The 25,350-nt window shown below is 37.5% G+C and overlaps 1 protein-coding gene across 1 annotated transcript in view; it reads right to left on the bottom strand.

Moving 5' to 3' along the window:
- SLC1A3 (solute carrier family 1 member 3) overlaps positions 1–24,928 on the bottom strand; it is a 63,396-nt gene extending 38,468 nt beyond the window's left edge. Inside the window, exons 1-3 of the mRNA XM_057364676.1 lie at positions 24,783–24,928; positions 22,844–23,118; positions 5,538–5,675 (exon numbers count right to left, since the gene is read on the bottom strand). Coding sequence (XP_057220659.1) covers positions 5,538–5,675; positions 22,844–23,024 — 319 coding nt within the window. The 5' untranslated portion in view covers positions 23,025–23,118; positions 24,783–24,928. The remainder of the gene's footprint in view (positions 1–5,537; positions 5,676–22,843; positions 23,119–24,782) is intronic.
- Between the last annotated feature and the right edge of the window lie 422 nt (positions 24,929–25,350).

Raw genomic sequence — 25,350 nt, 5'->3', positions numbered from 1 at the left:
TTTTTTTTTCAATTGAATGTGTCCACATGCTGCATTTTTCCTGACTTAGATAAGGGAGAGGCTTGAAGACTGTGTCAAGTTCAGTTGTTTGAACACTACCCTCGCTCCATTGTAAGCAATTTTAAGGAACTGCAGCTACAACTTTTCTGTCAGTTGTGAACTCTGAGAGTGCTTTGTTTTATTTCTTGAGTTACTTCGTGTGCCTTTGTTTTATCTCACTGAGGGGATAGACCTTGTTCCTTACAGAATGATTCCAACAGGCACAACTCATTGCATTCCTTTGATGGCTSAAATCAAAAGCATCCTATGCACATCTGAGGTTAGTTAAGAGGCATGCATACATGGAAATTCCAGCTTTCTCTTCTTTGTCAACACTTTCTATAGTTTTTGTAGCAGTAACTACTGTGAACATTTTGATAAAGTTACAGGACATAACCTGTGTCTTTGAGTCTGCCCCAAACCAAATCACTCGTGTCTCCTGCAATACTCAACACTGTAGACTGTTACTGAAACCCTGCAGAGGCAGTGAAGGTTTTGTGTCTTCCAGAACCCATTAACAACAGTTACATCATTATTTGACTTAGAAAGGGGAGTGAATATAAACTAAGTTATTATACAACCTACATATTAAAATGCTCTACTTCTTTGAAGTAAATCTTCTGAACTCATTCTTTTAAGCTGTTTTTACACATAGCCTTCTTTTTTTTTTTTGGAAAGAGACTCACAGTCTGTGTTTGTAGAGAATCTTGCACACAAAATCCTGGTAAGTGGTTAGGACTCATTTGCACCATATTAATGCTACTCCCATTAACAGTTTGGACAATCAGTGTTGACTGGTGCACAGTGTTGCACTGGTATTCATAACTGGGTCTTTGCTTGATTCTGTAGTTGCTGACRTGCTGTATAATCTTTGGTGAGCCAGCAGACCTAAGCTTCACTATTTCTATACTCCTCCTTCCCCATCTTGATGTACATTAGTGAATTTTTCTCTTATTGTTTCTGCAATGTGAAGCAGAAATCTGTATCAGACCTTGAATGTGCTTTTTAATGCTTTGTTATGATTTACCAGACAAAGGCATTTGAARGAATTGCATAGAATTTAATCCCAGTTCACTTGCATGTAAATCAGTGGTCCCTGTAAAACTAAATTGCCAGCTCTCAAAATTTTGTGGAAGGAGAAGCAATCTGTCTGTTAAACTGAGCTACAAGTAGAATTGTGTGAAATATTTGCAAGTAACTCTTATAAAATTTCTCTAGCTTTAGTATTTATCACAAACGTTATGTTCAAGCCATGTTTTTTATAAAGATTGGTAGTGAATCAGTGTGGAAGGGATTTCAGGAAATATATGTTTTTGTTAAGAAAAGGTACCTTATTCTGACACTATTATATTCAGTCAATTACTGAAACATGCAGAAAAAACTTGTGAGCCACTTTTAAGGACTAGAATTTAAATTTCATTATCATCTGCTGCAACAGGTCAAAAAATAGTAATGCATAGTGCTCTTAGCMTTGGTGCAATTTTCTCAGGCTTTGCTTATTTCACAATGAGTTAAATTGTTATCATATGCATTTTTTTTTATATTCCTTTTAGGGACAACACATATTTTWAAATAATTGTGTCAAGCAATTTTCATGATGCTTCAAGCTGTAATGACATGAAAAAGCATAATTTTTTTTTCTCCTATAACTGTTGCAAATTCAAAACAGAGCAAAATTGTCAGTCCTCTGTATAAGGGTTCATATTTAAAATAATACTCAAGACTTGGCCACAGTCCAATCCAAATGGGAATTTAAACTATTTAGTTGGTTATTTATGCTGCCTCTCATGTACAATGTTTTAATTTTTCCTTTGACTTTATATSAGATCCCAATTGACAATGCTGACTTAGGAGTTCTCTCAATTTAAAGACTGTGGACATTAAAGCCCARCATAGAGTATGCAACTGAATTTGTGTCTAGACCACAAAAGATAAATGATATAGACATGCACACAATAATATTTTCCTATAAACATGAAAAGATAGTGAATGGTATGCAAATAACCTCTATTTTCTCCCAAGCAGATGTCAGTACATGTCTGGTAACATCCACGTCAGAAGATAGAATCTCACAGAGAAAGCTGCATACCTGCCTGAACCACGTGCAACGATGGTAACTCATAAGGCAAATGTGACTAAAGACCTCTGAATGTCATTCTGCATTGCTTCTTTCAAGAAATASAGGAACAAGAGGTAAAGAAATGTGGCTAGGTTGACTTCACCTTGTGGATAATTTCTTTTCCTGAGATCTGTGAACAACCATCAGAATTGTTTACCTGTACAGCAGAAATCTTCACTTTCTCAATCTATCTTTTATTTATGTGACAGCCTAATAACAATTAATTTGATTTTATTGTTCTAATTTCTTTGACATTCAAGTTTGCAAGGGAATGTGACCATCCCCAGCCCACTTCTAATACTGCAGAGACCATAGGTTATGGTTTTGCCACAGTTACATTCATCACACTTGCATAAATACAAATGGAAACCCAGGATATCAAATGTGGGAAACACTGTCACTCCTGAAAACAGCAAAATATTTATTCAAATAATTGACAATTATTTGAAGAAGAAGAAAGYGTGTCATCAGCATGATGATTCCTCCCTGGAGGAGCACTTTGAGATTAGTTAAGAGGCATCCACTTTGCTCTGCCAAACAAAATACAGGAAATAAGAGATTTGGCCTGAGGATACTGAGTGGTTTTTAGACTGACTTGAGAAGTATAAGACTTTTATTCAATGAATTATCCTATCATGTGTAAAAAAAGAATCCAAGCATACATAGAATTGCGCAGTAGTACAACTGTAAGGGCTGTGTTTAATCATTATTTAGAGATTCACTAATGCCTCTGTCTATTTGTGTATGAGAGCTCTGCAGCAAATATGTAAAAACATCTCTTTTAAGAAACCAATATGTATACTAAATCAGGTATTGTTCGGTGTAGAAAACAGCTTTTTTTTCCACAGTTTTTAGAATAAATTGGGAATTGTGTTTTATTCCCATGAAAGTGGTCACAGTCTTGCTGTACTGAATGGTTTTTAAAAAAACAATTAAATGTCATTTGTGAATTACATGGAGTTTTCTCTGATTGCTTCCTACCCAACTAAAGAAGTTTAAAATGTTGCTATTCACCTTGAAAATTACTGTCTCTACTTCAAAGGGAAACTCTAAGTATAATCCATTTAATATTACAAGGCACTTAGATGATAATAGGACAAATCTCATCGATAGAGAAGATTTCTTTTTGCCAAATGCCTTTCTATAATAAAGGAAACCATTGTTACAAAAAAAAAAAGGCATGAAAAAGGATAAAGGGCTTTAAAGGGAAAGTAAAACACATCAAAAAGAAGGGAATTGTTTGAAACCAGAGAAAGAAGATTCTTTTCAGAACAGGACAAGTTGGAAAYTCGTTTTTCTGATATTCCACAAAATCTCTACTGAGACCTGGTGACACAGCAAATGAGTTTGTTCTGTTAAAAGGCCAGTTCCCCATGATGCTTGTGACCCTCTAAGGTGGATTGGCTCATCTTTACCTGAGCAAAGTGCTTCTGCTTAAATTATTGAAAAACATTCGAATCCTTGTATAGGATGATCTACCTAATTTCCTGACTTACCTTGAGCTCTCTCAGAGAACCAGAATGATTGCAGAGTTATAAAGAGTTGAGAATTGATCAGATAAATTCTCCTAAAATAATTAATCCTGCAGAATTGATCAGGAGTGCCAGTCTCAGTTGACACTGAAAAAGGGTAAATGTYTCTCCTTTTCTACTTTCAGCAGTTCTTCTATCAATGTCCCAATTACCCAGGGAATTTGAAGGTGAAAGGGACAAGAAAATGGGGTGAAGGTATGACAYGTAACAGAATTGTACACTGATTGGRAATAAACCCTACCATCATTTCCCCTACAAAATTTTCAAATTACTTCCTATTTTCAGTGTTCATTTTACTTCCAGTGTCTGTATAACGTATGTGTATTGAAACCAGCTTCACATTTTTCCAGAAATATGATAAGGCAAATGGTTTTGTAATTGTGAATACCCTAGTTTTCTGTGTTGCATTAACACCTTATATTCATACATACTACCTTTGGTTTCTGTGAMGATGTGAGTCTGTGATCATTTGCATTTTTAAGAGGAGATCTTAATATTAACATACTTGAAAATCAATTAAATAGAGAACAACTTATAGTCTCTGGATCCTCTGTCATTCAAGGGAGTAAATTTGGTGGTTTAGATCTTAGGACTGCACAATGGGTGATTTTGATTCAGTTCTCCAAGCTGTATGACTGATTTGTTGATAGACTAAAACCCATGCCTTCTTTTCTTCAGATAATTGATAGAATAAAAACATTATGGGTACATCTTGAACATTCATAACAGATTGGAGAGGTCTTCCATGAAACATTGGGGAATGCCAAGGCATACATCATCATAGGAAATCAAATATTATGTCACTGGTAAGAGGAACAACTTGGCAAAGAGTGTTTGAAGCTTAATAGAATTGCTGACCAGCACACAACAAAACAGAACTGATGGAATTAAGCTTCTTCTAAACTTCCCATTCTATATAATCTATCTCCTACGGACATGGGCTCACTGGAGAGGATCCAGAGGAAGCCAGGAATATGATCAGAGGGYTGGAGCATGTCTCTCATGAGTACAGGCTGAGAGCATTAGGGTTGCTCAACCTGGAGAAGAGAAGGCTCCAGGGAGACCCTAGAACACCTTCCAGTACCTGAAGGGCCTGAACAAGGCCTTGTAGTGATAGAAGAGGGGATGGATTAAATTAGAAGAAAGTAGGTTTAGATTARATATTGGGAATAAAATCTTTACTGTGGATGGGGAACTGGAACAGGTTGCCCAGAGAARCTGTGGATGAACCATMCCTGGTCATGTTYATGGCCAGGCTGGATGGGGCTCTGAGCATCCTGGTCTTGTGGAAGGTGTCGTGGTCCACAGTAGGGGGGTTGGAATGAGATGCTCTTTAAAGTCCCTTCCAACCCAAACCATTCTGTGATATCATTCCACTTTTTCTAATCTATTGCCGGAAGACTGGAAGGCAGACAGATRTTTTCCATATCTGTGGTTACAGGCAGGTGCTGTTGCCCACAATCAAGTTTCAACTTTCTTGGGGTTAGGCCCTGTGCTTCTGAGATATGTTATCTTTGATAACAATAGGACATTGTGGAGGAAATATCTGTTCAGAAAGTAAGAGAAGACAGTGGAGTACAGAGTCAGCTTCATAGCAGCTACGTGTAGTAGCTTGCACAGTTGGAGTCTTGGAGTTGGGAAAATCCTACACTTTCTCAGTATATTAATTCATATCTCATATTACATCATCTCTAAAACAGCCATAGCAATGTTATGTCTTTCTGCAGATTATAATACTACAAGCACATAGAATGTTCATTTTTCTATTATGGTGTGTGCATCTTCATCAAATTATTTAAAAGAACAGAAAAATATGGGTTTGTTTAATTATGTTTAGTTTTGTTTACCTGTGACTAAACTGGATACAATCAGTGGCAGGACCAGCATCTGCAGCATTCTCATGAGTAATTCTCCTGGAAACGAAAAGTACTTCACTTCCCGATAGCTCATCTTGTATGATCGGAGAGAAAATCCCAGGATTACACCTGAAGRGAGGGAAAAGAAGTCATTACTCACTCTTTAAAGTATTGTAGCAACATTTAAACATGAGTATCTATAGAGTACTTGCTTGACATATCTAACTGCAACCTGCAGTTTTTAGGACACTGATTTACTTCCTCCAGTATTATCTACCACTTTGGGTGGTTCTATTGAAAGTTTCAAGTTATTGTCATGGATTTGGAATGGTTATCCCAATTTAGTGTTCCCAGAGAAGCACTGTAAACCAGGTGCCTCTTGCTCAGAGCCCTGCTCCCCTCCCCTGTGGTGGGATGGAGAGGAGAATGGGAGGCACGTAAGGTGAACATCATGCGTTGAGATAAGAACAATTTACTGGACACRGCAATGAAATAAGAAAAAGCCCAATAATAATTTTAATAACAAAGTGTACAAGAGGCAAATGATTCACACATAAGTGCTCACCACGCAGAAAACCCCAACATGATCCGAGACCCAGAAGCGGCCCCTCACCCTGACCCCAAACATGATGTAAGGTGGTAAAGGTTAAACTCTGGGTCCTGGGCAAGCCCCCTCCTGACTRCTGCAAAAATTAACACTCTCTTGGCCAGAATCCRGACAGTTATTCATGAGGATTTTTGTGCTGCGATTTTTCTAAAATGTGGATTACTGTCAGAGTTATATCTTGAGCACTAATGTAAAGGAAGCAACCCCTGCTACTGCAGCTAAGCRTCTTGAATTCTGGGATTTTGAGTGTAATCATATATAAAATGCATACGCATACTAGCTACCAATCTTGTCCATGCCTGTTTAGTCTGTRGGGCCTGATCCTGCAGATGTGCTTCAGATGGAAGGAGATAACCAGGACAGACAGTATTTGAGAATCCCCTTGTGGTTTGGTCTTTTCATAGTCAAAAGGAGGCAGGAGGTAAGCAGCTACACATGCCTACCTTCAGGAATACTGACACTTGCAAAGAAGAAGATAATCAGGGCTGGAAGGCCTTACTGGATGATTACATGGTGGGTATCAATGCCTGAGGGGCAGGAGCAAAGGAATGCCTGGATTCATTTATCTCGCTGGGAGCAGATAAATGATGCTTGAGATACATTTACAAGTGGAAGCCATAGATGTGCTGATGTTTGGCAACCTAAACTTCCCTGCTACAGCTTTGAAGATTTTGCCTCATCACCAACTGCTTTATTTGCATATTTATTCAGTTATTTGTATGGCTGACATGACCAGAAGCAGTTTGCAATTGTTAAATAGCTTGATGCCTCTCTGATGTAGAACTTCTATATCCAGCCAAACAACACATGGCTTTATCCAGAGCACATTAATCTTGCAGAAGGCAAAATTCAGCTCTCTCTCCTGTCCATTCGTGACTCCATGTTCTTCCCCACTATCTAGTACTGGCATTTGGGTTAACTGTGACTGTGTAGAAAGCTGGACCTGAAGATTGATCCTGCTGCAAACGAATTTATTTTACTGGGTTAGTTTTCAGTCAGGTCAATTCCCTGAGGCAATTATTTTGTGTGGCCACATAGCTGTTGGTGCCTTCACTTTCTTTTTGAAAGATAAACAGAATGAGGTTTCCTAAAATGTTTTAAAACTGCTCCTCAGTGACGTTGGGCAGCAGAGCATTCCAGCTCTGTTCTAGATCTTGTTAGAACTTGAGCACATCCTGAAMATGATGTAACATTGCGCACTTCTGACAAGTGCTGGTTCTAATTCTTAATCACTTCATGGCTGTGCTTTCATTTAAAGCCAAATTTCTGATTGGTACTTCCACAGAATAGATAATATCATCATGCCAAAGTTTGCAAGCTAAAAATGTGGTCATGCCTCCTACACTAGATTATTGACATCTGCTGGTGAAAGGAAACAGCTGTAACTCTCAATTTATTGACTTCTGTCTAATCAYGATTTATGGACTTCAGCAGGTTGGTTAAGCTAGAGGAGTCCAGAAATGTCATGTGTAGAACAGAAAACAGAACATGTTACAGGATGGAGAGAAAAGTGATTAGAGTGAAAATGGCACCAAGCATGGAGTTTGTGTAATGGAAGAGAGTGGCAGGATCAGACAAAGGTGTTTCGTTTAATCTCATTCATGTTCTGCACTCTCAGGTAGTTAAAATGCTTTTTGTATAAATGCTTTTTGCATTTACCTATTTTAGGTAAAATTACATCATAAAATAGAAAAGGGGCCTGTGAATTATTCTTGTTTAAAAGTCCTGCCTAAGAATTTCCCTTCTTCTCAACAAAGTTTTAAATTCTGCTGCTGTGTTACTCATTATTTTCTTTTTAYATGGGAAACACATTTCTCAGATATAAAGAATCCATCCGGACCTTTTGTTTCTGCACTTAATGAGCACTACATTTTGACAACTGGGTAACAAGCAAACAGAGCTAGACCGGTTTCTTACTTAGGCCACAGTTCTGCAATTAGTTCCACATGAATTAATCCCTGCACTAGCACAAAGCCTCACTGAGGCTGCTCAGGGTTTCTGAGGCTGCTATAAGAGCTAGTCCTTATGYTGTGCTATAAGGGCTCGATTATCTGTCCCACTGCCATCCAAGCAGCATAAAGTGACCTAAGATGGCTGTTTGAATGAATATTGTTGGTAGTGAGTTTCTGAAGTTCCATGTAAACCTGTTGAGCCAAAAATTATTGGCCTTTTTTTGTCTTAATGTGCTCTGTGCGTAATTACAGGGTTGCCCAGCACTACAGTTTACAGAAAGAATTTCTGCAATGTGAAAAAAAATGTGCCCTGGTAGTGTATTATGTCGAAATGGGTCAACACACAACAGCTACTAATTCTTCAGCCTTAATCTTAGCACTGCTATAGATTTGTATGCAGTCACKCCCAAGACATGAGAAACTTTCTTTGACTCAGTTTCCCTGCTTGGAATATAGATACAGTAGTAGTGGTTTCACAGATATTTMTGAAAATTGATTTTGTTCATACAGTCAGCAGCTCAAGAAGACATTTAAGTAGATTATTTCCTATTGTAGGGTTTGATGATGAAAGCAGAACAGCATGATTTTATCAGTCTCTCTTGATTCTAGAACAAATTAAGATTAAAATTTATTTTCTGTTTTGAGTTTGAGTAACTGGATGCTGGTTATTACATCCCACCTGCCAAAATTCAATTAACCAAATCCTCAAAGCWGAGAAGTCAGATTTTGCAAGGTAGCTTTGTCTTCTTTGAATTAGCTTCTTAGAATTAACATTTACAGGCTTGAAATAGTGACCTAGAAGCACATGGTGATGATTTAAAAATAGACACAATGACAAAGGATCAAAAAAAAAAGCCCTGAACCAAGACCTGGTAGGAGGCACTTCCATACTTTGGAAGGTATACAGTATTCCAAAAACCATACACTGCTTTGTGTGTGTCAGGAGTTTTAGTGCTTAGCACTGTCCACAATCAAGACTGAGAAGATTGAATATTGGAACTACCCTTTCTCAGTAAAAGTTTCAAGTTTCAGGTTAATTCTGAAAATTGTAATGAGACAAAGCCTTGTGTGAAACAAGCTCCCACAACCTGTTGTGCAGGTTTCTGTCTACCCTTTGTAACAGAAAAGATCAACTAATCAACACTATCAAAGCCTGACTTCTCAAATAGTTAATAGTGTACCATTTCTGCACCCCAGGAAAGAGTAGATTTATTACCAAAACTTAGGGTTTTCTGGACAAAAATCAGTGGTGCTGTAAAAGTTAAGAAGTTGAATTCTATAYATGTGTACAGTTCGTAACAGAAACATACTAATTTATACAGTTCATCATGAAAAAGCAAATCAGCTTGGAGTTACAAAAGGATTTTTGAGGTGTTTTTGTCAGTGATACAGTTGAGTTTATGCAAAAAATTATTTGCAGATAATCCTGATGACAATCAGAATAATCTAATAAGATCAATTTTATTATAGTGATTTTATACCAATGTAGATGTTCAAAATTAAATTCAGTATGTATGAATACAGTGAAGAGAGGATTTAGAACTTGCAAAGAACAGAAAATTAAAATAATTCTGGCAGTTAGGYCAATGAAATGAAATGGCAAAATGGTAAATATGATTTGGAATTCTTTATTCTAAAATAGGAACACATTGATGAATGGTCCATGGTCTTCACTTCAAGATACTGGGTACCAGAAAGGAAATAACAAAATCTTCATGTCAGACTTTTAAAACTATGGATATACCTGTAACGGCTGAGAAACACATAACCTTCTATATAAAATGTCTTAAAAGGATTAACATCAAAGTGTGATGAAGTAAGCAATGAAATCTGGGTCTGAAGTAGCAAGACAAAAATACTTCTGTAATATTAATTTTTTTTTGAACAGATATGCTATGGAGATGGCTATCCATTAAAAATAAAAAAATAATCGCACATTTTCCTTAACTGAATTTGAAAATGAGCTTCAAAATCTTCCTTGGAGAAATGAAGTTCTTAATTGTGCCACAAAAATGCCTTGGTCTCACAATAGTGGAGGGCTGTTTCACACGATCCTTCGTGTTGCATATAGGAAATGGGGGGCACACCTACACATGAGTTTAAAACAACACATCAATTAAAAAATACCTTGAACCATAACTCTTAGAAGATGGGAGATGGGGCTTTACCCACATCTAAACATTCATTCAAGAACTTTGGGGAAGCTTATGTTTATCCTCCTTCTGACCCACTTAGAAGAATGATATATAAAAATTTAATAGAGCATTGCTTTTTTTCATTATTTCAAATAACTCATTATTTTAAGTCTAAGTTACTGAAATTAACCCTTATGAGCTTTTGGTCTCTCTCTGAACCACACAGGAATTAAGAGCATACAACTATCTGGAAATTTTATTTTTCAYAATGTCCATGCTCTCTGCTGTATTTTCAAGCAAAAAATAGAAAATTCTGCCAGCTGTACATCTTAATTGATCAAACATCACTTGAGCATATTTCAAGAGGAAATTCCTCTGTGTTATATCAACGATGATGCAAAAGCTGCTTTTTCTTTATCAGYGTTTGCCAGTTCAATTGCAACCCACCACTGAGAGTTACGTACTTCTGCTTTCTACTGCAAATCCCAGAACACTGTTAAATGAGGTCCATATCAATATCCTTTTCTTTAATATACGAGATACAGAATTACTTTTTCTTTTCCAGCAGGAAATACAAAACTTTGAAAATAACCGGAAATGAATACCTTACGCTAAGTAGAATGCCGTTCTAAACCGACAACTGTTAATAGTCCAGTTCCAGAAAACCCTGTAACCAGCAAGCAAATAACATTTTGTTCTATAACAGAAATTGGGCAAGAGCCATGAAGGGAATCAGGCTTCTACCAGTTTAATGGGACATTGTAGATTTTTGTTAGCTGCACAGCCATTTCATTCCTATGTTCCTGCGGAGCTCTGGAATGACTGCTTTTGTTCTTTGGGTCATTTGTTTCTGCTTAATTTAYCATTTTGTCCTGACACCTTTTCTTCTAACAGCCTGTTTCAGATAAGTCCACAACTGTATTTACTTGAGGCAAACAGGTGAATTACTTCTGTAGTGATAAGAAATACTTCAAGTTGCCGACAAAATCTCAACCTTTTATAATTTCTTCCTTGCTTGCCACAAGAATCACGCAATTTGCTTAGCATTATTTTGATTTTCATAATTTTTGTTCCATGATTTTGTGTTGAATCTTCACCCCCAGGTGTATCACCCCCTGGTATATCAACTCCTCCTTCCTTGCTTTCTGGTTTTCCTTTTGTAGATAGGTAGATATGTTCCCTCTGAAACTATTTTGTTGAACATAAATAACAGGTTTGAAGTGCACAATGACACTGCAGCAGAGAGTTTAATGACCTGTGCTCCAGGCTGCTCTATTAGGATGCATATTAAGGTGAAATATGGATTACTTTGGGCACAAGCAACTACCTCTCCTTTGCCTGAGACACCCCTTGAGGGGARTAATGGGAGAAATAGTGTGAAAGAGCTAGGTATCTTAGACATGATCCAGGAAAGATCTGGGCTCTGAAAAAGGGACACGTCCAGAGAAATGCAAGTGTATAGCCAGGTAAGAGTCATGTTGATGTCAGGAATACACCTGCCCCTTGAGCCTGACSCTGAAGGTCTGCTTTATCCTGTAAGAAAGATTATTTTCCCAAAAAACCCACACCAGACTTCTAATACCAGTATTCAATTACAATTTGCAAAGGAGCAGAGCTGTTTTCTAATTTTTTTTTTTTTTGTGGGTGTTTGGAGATATAGATTAACAGAGATACATGGACTCTTACTTCCCAGCTCAAAATCAGTCAGACACTCTGCCTGCCATCTTCTGCCCAGCTCTGGAGCAGCCTGAATTCCTGGAACACCTTTATAGCTATGGCTGGGCACTTGCAGGTTGCCTTTACTTTCAGATACACCTTCTCCTCCTTGAATTTTGTGTACAGAAAGCATGCAAGTAGAAAGTGGAGCCTGAAGCTGATGGAACTAAGAAACAAGAAAAAAACTGATGGAACTAAGAAACAAGGAAAAAACACTGTTATATCAGGCGCTGCCTAAACTGGACACCTACACCAAATTTGAGGATACAACAGCTTCTGAGTGCTGTTTATAAAGATTTTTAGAAACCATTGAAATTTGTCCTTTGCTATTTCTTTGCTCTAGTGTTAGACTCATGCACTTCTCCCCTTTTGTCTCTAGWTGTTTGGCTCGTTTGCCTGTCTTCCCCAATTAGGAGGTAATTTTCTTCCTTTGAGAACATGCCCAAAAAATTATTCTCTTTTTATCCAACTTCTGCTTCTCTGTTTGCATTTAAATATTTTTAATTTTTTTTCTTGTTTTCCTTGAAATGTTTCTGTGTTTATCTCTTTTTCTCAACTTTTCTCTCCCTTTCTTTTTGTTTTAATTTTTATTTTTAAGACAAGCAATTACAGGGCATTAGTTGAGGATTTGGAAKGAAGAAGGGTTTTCACTGCTGGCACTGAAGCAGACTGTTCTTAATGGAATAGGGACATTATTCCTGATTTCATCCTCAGACAAGAGATTCATTGAAAGACAAACTATGCCTAGTTTATTTAGTCTTGTTAGTTTGTGAGCTATATAAAAAAATGCTTTTGATACAAAAAATAGCAAATAATTCCATGAATTATGCAGAAGCAATATAATACTGTGTGTATACAAAAGCTCAGCCATTCACAATATGTGTCAGATTATGTTTTATAGAATATTATTTTGAATTATGGTACTGCTTAGTGCTTTACAAAATTACTAATAATTGCTTTACAAAATACTCACTKTTTCTTTCATGTCTGTCTTTACTTTGCTGCTTCATGTTCTGGACTAAAGTTAATGTAGTCCAGAACCTCCCATAAAATATAGGTCAAAAGAGAAAAGAAAGCTCTCTGAAAATTTATAGGGTACCTTTCCTGCCTTTACATTTCTTTCTTTCCTGTTTTTCCTCAGCTGGAAGTTGACATATTCCTTACCAACACTGAATTTTATTTTTCCCCACTGTGGTTTCAGCTGCCCATCCATACAATTTTGTCTTTTTTACAGTATAGTAGCACTAAGGAATCAGAGTCAGTGAGGCTGAGATCACTCAGGTCCAAGAACTTTGTGTAAACATGCACAGAAAACAGAACTCTACTCTGAGGAACTTTTAGTGTAGTTTGACAGAGATCTTGAAGTTAGATATGGAGAGTTGCCTTTGGGTTTTTTTTTTTTTTTAAATTCATTTTAGACACACACTGCAGAGAGTTCATTTTAGGCTGACTGTCTTCCTATGCAGTTTTGTGCCATCATTAGCAGGCCATTCAAATTATGCATTCATGTCTCTATGGAGCTAGCCCAACTTTTAATTCTTACAAAACCACCTGTTAATTTAGCTTAGCGCTGATACTCTAAATCTCTTACTGACTTGTTTGACTCTGAGGTCATAAAGTATTTTGTTGAATCAAGATATGCCCATGCCAGAACTGTTTGGCAGCCTTTGTTAAAAGATTTTAAAGAATCTTTCTTGTCCAGTATTTTGCTGAAACATTCAAACAACCTGGGTAGGCTGAGAGGGAGCATTTTCTGTTGCAGAATACAAGACTTTTGCCATATCAGGTGTAAGCTCTACCATAACACCTTTTTTATGTTTGATTTGTCATTCAGTGAATTCTTTCCATAAGAAAATCAGGTCCAAGGCTGAAATTCATGAAATCATGTTTCCACCTTCTTAAAAAGACAACTAGAATGCTTTCAGACCCTAGCTGCTTGATTTTGAGCCACTTTATCCCTAAAATCCTCACTATGACTGTGAAACTATTTCTAAATAGAACCTTCCATCTATTTGTTTGTTGCCAACAACCTCTTCCAACATAAGAATTTCCAGAAGCCTTTTATTGCAGTTGATTAAAAAGAGGTATCATGCCTTACTTCTTGTGAGTAAACTCATCTGAAAGACATATTGTAGCATGGACAAATAATTTAGATGCAGCCTCCATATAGGCAATGACACCTCCCTTCTCACTGTTAGGTGTTATTCAGAATGGTAGAATTTTCCTGTCTTAAAGGTCACACAAATGGCAAMGGGAAACTTGCACCTGGAATAATACTTAATACCCAGTAAGTACCTGAGTCCAAACTGTGACCTTTAAAGTCCCTCCAGATAAAAAAAAAAAACTTAGTTCTGGAACTCTATAAAGTTAATGGGCATTGCTCCATCTGGTTTGGAAGACTCCTCAGGTTCTCACCTCTCTGCYTGTGTTTTTCTCAGAACTGCCATGACCTACATATCTATTTGCCTAATTCCAGGCAAAGTCCTGAGGGAAGAGCAACTGAGCATAACTGACACATACAGAATGCACAGAGCCTTCTGGACTTGGGGTATCCTGTGTTATACCCTTGTGCCTCTGTTCTTACTCAAAGGATCACTTCACAGCCATGGGCTCCCTGCTACAGGTGAGCATTTCAGTTATTAGAGATAAGTGTTTTATAAATCAATTTTTCAATGGTATTATATGAAGCATGAACCCTTTTGCTCTCTTGGCACATGTATTTGTCCTTGAAGCCTTGCATTTCCCTCTGCTTAACAACACACCTTGGAAAGGAACGGTGGGATTGTCTCATTCCATAACTTGCCTTTTGAGAGGCAAAGAATAACCCAACTCCTCAGGTGCTGCTGACATCATTCCCAAGGGGAGACTCTTGGAATTGTGGATCTCCACGGGSTGAAAATGTCCAACATGGTCCTGACTCAGAAAGGAGTGGGAGCAGGAATGCAAACCTGTTGGTTTGTTTGTTTGTCTTTGTTTCTCCTGGCAAGTTTTAGGCAGTTGCGTGCTTAGGTTGTGGCCTTGGGTGTTACCCTGCTGAGCCTTCCAGCTCTAGCTCACGCACTAAAAGGACACAAAGCTCTGAGATTTGGATTCCATGTGCAAATTCCTTTGCTCTCATTTTAGTCTTTGAATGATTGTATTTCACATTCATGTCTGTTTAGTGTATGGATTCCCAAGTCAAAATAATTTTTAAAGACATCAAAACATATGCAGTATATTTTTTATCAACTGCCTTTGGTTGTACTCCCAGGAGTTCCCTGACTAATGGCCCTGTACCACAAAGGCAATTCTACTCTTTTATTTTTCATTTAGCCCTTGTGCATGGTAAAACCAAAGCCTTTATGGAACTCACTTTGAGGGACCACATTACTTTTCAGTGTAAATGGTGCTTAAAACTTAAGTCCCATCTTTTACAGACTCTTTTTGAATAAGTCAATTTTCGGTCATGCCAATCTACTGTAAACGGTGAAAAACAAGCACATGCTTTGTAACTCTCAAGTTCATTTCTATTTATGGTCTTCTATCCACATCAATAGAAAATATATAGACATGTCAAATTTTAAACAAGATTTTTTTAAATGTAGAGAATGAAACAAGAATTCTAAAGGTGGATGTAACTGACGCTAAAAGAAAGGACAAGAGAACAACCATGAAATATGAGTAGCAGTAGCATTTTGTCACTGTCCTGATTCTCCTGTTATCCTTCTGGTTTTCTTTGCCTCTTTTCCAACTTTTAATTTTTTTCCGTTTCACCGTTGCACAGCTTATCAAGCCTATTATTTTACTCTTTTATTTTAAAAAGTGTCATGAAACCTATAATCAACATAAATTTCTTGTGTATGGATTTTAAATAAATTTCTYRTGTATGGATTTTAAGCCACCCTGTGGCTTCATTGTGTTGATCAAAAGTGCAAACAGTGTCTGTACAGCTTCAGGTCTGTTGGGTTGACATAATAAATGCAATAATCCAGCTTTTAGTAAAATTTCTCTGGAATAATTTTCCTTTATTCTTTTAATATTTTCTACAGCTTCTTCCCAACTCTATACCACATACACTTGTTGTATCTATCAATAATTTAAGATTTGGTGAGGAGCCAAATTGTTCTCTAATATACAYTGAAGACACCATAGCATATTCTGTGAATAACAGAAACAGAGAAATTTTTATGGGAGGGAGAAATTTCTCAGCTCCTTAATAAGTATTTTTTAGTTATCACTTGCATTGCCTTATTGTGCCAAAGCTCCGGTTGGACTGAATTGTAACACACTATGAAAAACATTTATTATAAAATTTGCTAAATCACATCAAACCATAGAAACATCGAGGCTGGAAAAGATCTCAAGTTCAACCCTTAATCCAGCACTGCCAATTCCATCACTAAACCATGTCCCTAAGTGCCACATCTACGCACCTTTTAAATATTTCCATGGATGGTAACTCCTCCGCTTCCCAGGGCAACATTGTTTCRGTATTTGACAACCCTTTCTATGAAGAAATATTTCATCATTTCCAAACTAAACATTCCCTGACATAACTTTAAGCCTTTTCCTCTTGTCCCGGGAGAAGAGACAGACCCCCACCCAGCTAAAGCCTCCTTTCACGGTGCTGTACAGAGTGACAATGTCTCTCCTAAGCCTCATTTTCTTCAGGCTGAACACCTCCAGCTCCTCAGCTGCTTCTGACAGGACTTGTGCTCCAGACCCTTCCCCAGCTCCGCTGTCTGTCTCTGGACTTGCTCCAGCACCTCAGTCTCTGGCTTGTTGTAAGTTTACGTACCATAAGATTACAGGGTTGTAATCGAAAATGAAATGGGACACAAAACCTTGAAGAAATGCACAATAAACAAAAGGATTTGGGAGGATGGTCAGAGGATACATGTAACTGCTGTGGCTACATGGCTAATTTTATGAAGCTGGTGGCTCCAAAATRTTTGATTTTCTTTTAACAAGGCATGAAAACCTAAAGAAGCCAGTATGTCTCACCTACTGATCCAGAARTCTGTGCTACAGTACAGTAAAAATTATCCCAATGCCTGCATTTATATCTTACTTTTGTTTTCAGCAGCCTTATTGACATCTTGACTATCTAGCACATTTTCTTCTTTCTCTTTAGCATTGGATTTATTTGCATCGTTTGTCAAATGCAGGTAAAGAGATAAGTGGTGTTTTATAAATCCATTTTTCTATGGTATCATGTAATCCCTTGAAACTTTAAGTGCCTGGTGATTTCAAGAAATTATGTGAGAAGTTTAAGCTAAATGAATGAAATTTTCAGGAATTCATGAGCAATTGCTCATACCACCTTCAGCCACACCTTCACTGTGGCCAACTCAAGAGCATTTCATCTCCAATGACAGCTTGTTCTAGCTTTACAACAAGTGCTAGTAAGGATCTAACAACGTTAAATATTTACTCAGCATACAAATAATTGGCATCTTGCTTTTGATTTTGTGCTGCTTTGCAGTCGCTACAGCAATTACAATCCCTGTCCACTGAAAACGGAATGCCTTTTCAGTCCCCTTTCATGGTCAACACAAWTTTTTTTTGAGAATCTTTAAGATAACTACTGTTTCAGTTGTAAAATATCTTCTGATAGCATGATGGCCATACTGCAATGGCATTTAGAGAATTTTCTTGTAAAATYTCTTAGAAACCATATCCTAAATGTTTCATGCACTTACTGCCATGCATTTTGCCTAGGATAGCCTTGAAATATGATCAGTAAGAAGCAGTATTATACAAAAAATATTTTTAATTTTTAGAGAGTATTTTGAGAATATCAACTGTATTTTGTCAAGGTGTGTGAAGGATGCAGTGAATGTATATTTCTCTGGACTGTTTTACGACCATTCAGACATACTTCTTTCACAAGTCTACTGACCTGACAATTTAAAGCATTAGGACAGAAGTTAATCTAAGAAGAAGTAAGTAAAATTTGTCAGATTTTGCATTTTTACTGTGGGAATATGCACAGATGCACTCCCCAGAATGCTTAATTGTTATTCACGAGGTAGCCAAGTTTATTGTTGCTGCTCTGTGGCATGTATGGCAGTCCAACAGTCATCATTGTTTCATTTCAGTAGCAACAGCAGGAATGGTRAGAAGTGTGGATTGTGATAATATATAAACATTATTTAATTTTCCAGGTAACTGTTAAASTAGAATACTGTTCATATTTCACAGACTGACTTTTACCACTGGCTTCTTAATAGCAGAGTTAAAGTTCTTTGAGTTTCTTTACTTTTTCTTCCTTTTGGAAAAAAAAAATCTCTTTTGAAGTGTTAAGTCACTCTGAATTTTATGGTGTCCATCGTTTTTTTAATTCCAAAAATTATAACTATTAAAAAACAGTTTTGATTAGCAAGTTTTTCAGAATATTACTTAGGAAGGTTTTGYCACTCAGTGAGAAAGCAGTAGTGCTAGACAGGTTTTTTAGGGGAGCACTGAGACAGAGTCAGCCTCTGAGTTCAGCATAAAAATAATTCATTTCTCCTTAGCTGTAGCCAAACTGTCTTAATTTTCTCACTTATATCTTACTATTCTATGGTGGGTTTTTTTGTGTAATTTCTCTCTTTATGTTTTAACATTTCCTTTCACCTAAAACTGAGGTCCCACAGCTGTTGGCCTTTCAGTGATGGATCTTTACTTTGTTCTCATGGAACTTTTACCAAGGCCACCTTAGGCATTGTCACTGTCAGTACATAGTAGGGTCTAATACCCTTCTCTGGCTGTGTCAGCCTCACCTTGGGTGTACACAGAGATCTGCCCATAGCAGGAAAGGTTCGCTTCAACACACAAGGCTGTTGTTTTTGTGGRCATTATCCTGAATTTTGTTTGAGTATCACAGACTGGTGCCCCTTAAAGACCCTTAGGTCTTTTAACAATTGTTCAGAAGAGAGGTGTTGCCGAGATAGGAGAATCTGCTCCTCTGCACAAYTCCTCACTGTTCAAGTATTTTAAGAGTTTCGCAGTTTTCTGCCTTCTGTATCACAAACTATGCTTTGAAGGATTTATTTATTTCTTTGCTTTTTCTCTTCAGGGACAAGGGGCATTGGTAATGCCTTCATCTCACCTGGCTTCTTCCTGTACTTTTAACTAGTTGTTTTTTTTTTTTTTTGCAAACACATTGGAAAGTTTTGTAATCTTCCACATGGTGCAGGCTTTTGCAGAGCACAGGTTGTGTGGGCTTATCTACATTTCACACCTATTGTGAGATTGCTGGCAATCACAGAAGCCTGGCTTCAGTGACAGCCAGGCCTGATCCCCTGTTCCCTCTGGGGGAACAATTAGTCAGAAAACAGAACTGGAAACATCCCTCTCCCCCTTGAAAGTTCCCACAGACAACTGCAACATATAACTCYGGTAAAAAGAATTTTAGCTAGCGAATTGAAGCTTAATAACCATGCAGAAACTAATTTTCATAGTACTTGCTTGACAACCTGCCTGTATATCACTAAGGCACTCAATTAAAACACAATTTTTCTGTGGACAGCTTCTGAAGATCTCTGCTTAGCAGCCCGGTGTGTTTTGGTCTTTCCTGCAATTCAAGTTCAGAACCCACAGGAGATTCTTGGGCATTTAGAGTCTTGTCAGAGTCTGGGCTCCTTTGCCATTTTTCAGAAAATGGGAGGTGAGAATGAAGACAGGCTGATAAAGGTAGTGTATCTGAAAGGAAGACGTTTTTGGGGACAGGATGATGATTCTAAGTACCGTGGGAGAGAGGGCATTGCCTGAGATTTTGCCAGTAATTTGGCTGGCACTTCAAAGTTCATGAGACTTCCTGCAGATTTTCCGTGGGCCACCATGATCCCTACCTTAAAGTGCTCCTGGTCATTGTGATGTTCTCAATTTACCAGTGGTCAGCCTCACCAATTTGTCTCACAAGATTAATCTCATCTATTGGATCTTGACAAAAATGGCTGCAGAAAACTAATTTGTAATATCTTTATGTGTACAAGAATAATGTGAAAAAATGCATCGTAACTCACTTAATGACTGTGCTTTTCTCAAAGTTTCTCAAAGGGCTTAAAAAAGTTTAAATTTCCCTAAAAACAGTAACAATGATTATGACAGTGTGCTAGACAGACCCTACCTATGCAGAGGGTATAATCTGAAGGACATTCCATGCATTTTTCAGGAAATAGAGAATGGTTCTAAATATTTCTCAACATGAATTATGGCTTGCTGCATCTTCATCAAGAAGTTTTTAATGAGTAATTGKGTTGGTATTTAGCTGCTAGTGAATTCAGTTCAGAATCAGTGTAAGAACAGAAGCCAGCGTAAATTGCTGTATTTCTCCTTGTCATGTGAATGCCAGAAAAACCTCACTTTGTTTGCAAAATATCTGTACACATCAGAAAGAACTCCATGTTGTAGTTACCCACGTCATAACAAGTCTCAGTTTCCACAGACACAAGCCCAAGTCCCTGCTATAAACCGCAGTACTGGAACCAAGATAAGATCCTACGCACTTAACCTCTACCAGAATCAATCCTCAGCAAAGAAATAGGAAATGCTCTATTAAAAAAGGCYTTTTCATGTCCATCCCTTTATAAAAGAGATGTGAAAGAAATGCCTCTGAAGAAATGTTGCTCTCTCTCTAAACACAATCTTCCCTTTCCTGAGTTTGGTCTCTATGAAAACTTCTAGATTGACAGTCCTAAAAACTGTCACCTGTCTGCCAGATTACAGACTATTAAKCCTTATTTCTTTTAAATTATTCAAGCCAGGCCTGAGTGCAGTTTTGTTTCCACCTAGACTCACATTCAAGCATCTCAGTTGAGGAAGCCTGTAGTGCTAATTGCTGGGTTAATTCCACAGTATTGGTTTCTGTCTGCTAGGAAAGGGACCAAGCCCACCATTTGATTTCCCACAGATCACCAAACAACTGAGTGATGATAATGTCTTAATTCTTGCCAAACTAGACAGATGGACTTCAACCAGTGAATGTTTTTCAAACTCTTTAGCCATCTGTTCCCTACTTCTGAATATTTCCATAACAGCAAAACACTCTTTAAAATCCCAAATCTTACCTTTTTATGAGCTACTAACCATGAATTTACTGTTCTGATGATATACACATGCACTCCAAAATTGCACCACAAACAACAAATGTGAGAAAAATTTTGAGCATTCTGTGATGGTAATGAGAAGACCTTTTCTTTCATATGTTATACTGGATATTGCCTACAGGTTCATGAGCAGAATTGGAACAGCCAGCTCATCCTAGGCTGGGTATTTTCATTAGTTCTCCAGCTCATGTTCCAGTGTATATCAATCCTCTGACTGCTGTAGGTGGTGGTGGAGAAATGGGCACAGTGTCTTGAGTTATCCTAAGTTAATTAGAACTAGCAATAACAGCAGAAACACTTGCCCAGTCTGCATTTATTTTCCCACATTGACAAGTTCGTGGGAGCCACACTGGAGGTAGATGTCAGAGAAAAAAATTGCAAAAGCACATTGATCACACGCTGGATAGAAAAGTAACAATTACAGAATTGCGTTCTTTGAGGTYGGACAGTGTTTCAAAAATTGCTTGATTTGCCCTGATTTGCTCACCATTGAAGATGAAACACCYAAGTTTTTAATCCCTGATATTAATGGGGTTTTTGCCCTGAGGAAACATATAACAGGGATTAAAAACACTTCCTATCAAATACTGCTTATAAATATCAGAAACTRACATTACTGCTTTAGCAACAAGGTACTTTATTCTACCAATAGGCCAATTAATATAAATGTCATCCAGAAAAAGACCTTCAAACCTGAAATTAATTGAAAATAACACTGTTGATGTGGTATCAAACAACAGCAATGCCAAAGCCCTAAAACTTTCGTTCCTGGAAGAAATGCAGCAAGCAGATTTATACAGAACAGTGTTATGAAGGACATTAGGGCCTACATAGGCAAAGCATAAATATGATTGTCTTTGGGTGCTAACTTATGGGTTTTCATCATCATGATCAGAKTCACAATTTCATATTTTAAACAAACAAGAAAAGTGAAAGTCACACAGTGGAGCCATAAAGTTCTTCCTCACCCTGTAAAGAGTGGTTATTTCASGAAACATGATGCCACTTTGAAAATCTCTRAAGAAAAATGATCACAAGCRAYTGTGAAACCATTTTAAGGAAAACTAGTTTAAAAAATAGCCTGCTTTTCTCAGCAGATTCTCTTTCTAATGTTAATACAAGGTATGTAGCAATATTTTAAATTTACATTTTGGTGCATTCCAAATTGAAATGCTGTTTGATGTTCTGGATTCCTTTCCATATACTCTTAAAAGGCATTTAATCAGGTGCTATCTTTCAGTCCTTTGAACAAGTAACACTGCCATTGTTGCCCCAACTGCAKCTGAAAGATGCATGTGTAAGATTGTCAGTGGCTGAGAGAAAATAAACTTAGGTTTACATTTATCAAGGGAAATCTGAAAATATTGAAGCTCTGTTTATTATACACCTTTGCTTTCATTTCATTCATTTCATTTCATTCATTGCGAATTTCTGTTTATCACTGCGAGGTGTCAATTTTTTGAGAGTTTAGGTAAATGAAACTTAATTCCTGGGCATTTTGCTGCAACTGGTTTTGGTAGGAAAAGATAWAATTGAAAATRTTCAATTCAGTTACTGCAWCTRATTCTTTGGRAGAAGAATTCACAAAACAATTGTTATGGGTTTTTTTCACCAAAATGACTCTTAATTGTTCTCAATAATTTAATGGCTCTTCCTTAAACCTCATSCAGCTGTCAAAGCCAAAACTCTCCAAGCCAGAACATTCTTATCAGTGCAGAAGAATTTGGGAACTCATTTGTAATGTAAATCACCCAGTCACATCGTCATTGTCAAATGCACTGGAGAACAGAATATTCCTATTGAACAAATTACTCACCAAGAATCACAGCAACAACGGTGAAGAGCACAAAGGCATTCCTCATTAAATAACTTTTAACATCGTCCTTTGTTATGCTCTGCACTTTTTTTTTTGCCAAAAGTGTACGTTTCCGGACTCCTTGTTGAATTCGTTCCATCCTACTTCCAGGTTTTGGATCTTCTCCGTTACCTTTAGTCATCTATCTTGCTGAAAGCTTTCTTTTATGATTAACTTCTGTCAGTATCCCTTCAGAAGAGTGGAGGACTCTTTTCAGTGGGAGGTACTGGAGAAACCTGCAAGACAACAAATATCAAACATCACTAAGATTTATCCGTAAGATTTTAGAGGAATGATTTGCTATATATTTACATAGAAGTGAATATTCTTCATGTTTTGGTAAAAYTTGTATTGTTCATGATATCTAAGCAGTTTTTGATGCAAAGCCTCAATAACTGTGAGAGAAGGATTGTATGGACTGATCAGATAAGTGTCCCATGTCTTCAGAGATTTACCTGAACTGCTGTCATGCTGTAAAACCCAGGAGTAACTTTTTTTTTATTTTTGATAAACAAATATAAAATCAGTATAATTCATAGGAACTTATGACGTTATAACTTAAAATTGTCAGGCTTGCTTTTAATGTTTTTAACAGGTTGTTATTATCTGAGAAAAAGAACCACCTCACCTTCACATTAACCATTGAAGAGAAATACTTTGCTCAAACTAATGTTCTGTGTTTCAGATGTTTTTAAATTATTGAATGCATTGGCTCAATTCCTTCTTTTCACGTGGAAAAAGGCAGCAGCAATAGTTTATTTATCCCTCAACCACTATTTAGAAGATATGCCTTTGACAGTTTTATGTTGATAACATTCATCTTTTAGCTGTATAAACTACTCTGACCACATCTGTAAAACATCAGAAGTAATACCCCACTTAACTTGTTGCTTCAGACTGTGATACCAGCTCGCATTGCAGAGTGAGGCTTAGCTTGTCCTGATAGCAATTATGAAGATATATCATGGAATCACAGACTGTACTAATCTGGAAGGGACACATCAGGATCACCGCATTCAAATCCTGTGCAGGACAACCCAAGGATCACAACATTTCTTATTTTAAGAAATTACATATTGAATCAACCTTAAAWTGTTTTAGCATTAAAAGTTTTTCATTAAGATATTACATTTTATTTCAGATGGTGGGGCTTTATGATGRCTGAGCTTGTTTAATAATGGAGCCTCCTCAAAGGTATTTTCCAGACTGAGAATCCCATTTTCTGAAGTCTTAGTTAATATACACTGGCATGCTCATAAAAGAAATTAGAAATCAAGAAACAGAGTTAGGTTCTTCTGCTGAAATCTCTCTCTCTTATAGACAATTCGACTCTAACATCTCATTTTTAATGAATGTAGTGCCAAAATATTTTTTTTTGGAAGCACTTAGAATATAAATACAGAGGGGTTTCAACCAGCATGTTTTAAACAAAATCACATGTAGCAACAAGTTTATTTTGGTGGGTTTTGATAGCTGTTTTTACCATATGTTTCAAGACTGGCACTTTAGTGCAATATCTTCCCTGAATTTTAACAGAATGCTATAAACTTTGCTGCCTCAGGGAGTGGAAACATTCTGAGACTGAGCTAAATATTTAAATTAGTAAGTATTCTACCGTAGACACGACTGCTGTGTGGAAGCAGGATTCCTTTTCTGACCGATTAATGTAAACATTTTGTAGGAAAAAAAAAAAAAAGAGAAGGGAGAAAAAGATAATTCACAGTGCCTTTTCTTTCCAGGGTGTTTAACGCAGCTAATCTGTCCTGTACAATTTACATCAAGATCAAGAAAGAATATGGGTGCAGCCAAAAGGATCATTACATTACGTAGCATGCAAAGGCARAGAGTGAAAAATGACCACTTCCCGCTGAAGCCACGCCGAAGGACGGGATGGGCTCACCTTTTTTCGGACCTTCCGTTCTCTAAGAGCGCGGGGGACGAAGCGGGGGCTTCCCAGCCGAGAGCAGAGAGCTGTACAGCGGAGCGAGCCGGGGAAAACTGACAATCTGCATGTGCTCTGGAAAACGGCAACTTACTATCCCTGTAACTTAAGGAAAGGGGAGGAGACTGCGAGCCCAGCGCTGGGGAAAAAAAAAAAAAAACCAACCCAGAACAAAACCGACCCACCCCAAACCACACATCAGCAGAGAGGGRAAAGCGGGGCTTCTGGAATATTGATTAGTCTTTGGCACAGTGAAAGCRGGGTCACTTTCTTTGTTTTTCCTTTTAGACCACTTTCACGCTTTGTCAGTTCAGCTTCGTTAGAAATGCAAAATCAGGATCCGGGAAGAATTGAAGGATCGCWCACACACAGAGCAGGGGAGGCTGCAGCGCTTCTTCATTAGACATTCCAGGCTGGACATCTGAAAAGCCTAAACATAATTATATAACGCCAYCCCTGTCCTTTTAGAAATAAGTGATAAAATACCTGAGCATACYGCTTTGGTCTAAAAACAGACACGGTGTGA

Source organism: Malurus melanocephalus, unplaced genomic scaffold, assembly GCF_030028575.1.
Source record: "Malurus melanocephalus ecotype Western Australia unplaced genomic scaffold, MMel_1.1 scaffold_41, whole genome shotgun sequence".
NCBI lineage: Eukaryota > Metazoa > Chordata > Aves > Passeriformes > Maluridae > Malurus > Malurus melanocephalus.
Note: the sequence above shows the minus strand (reverse complement) of the source record. Positions and strands in the feature narration are given on the sequence as shown.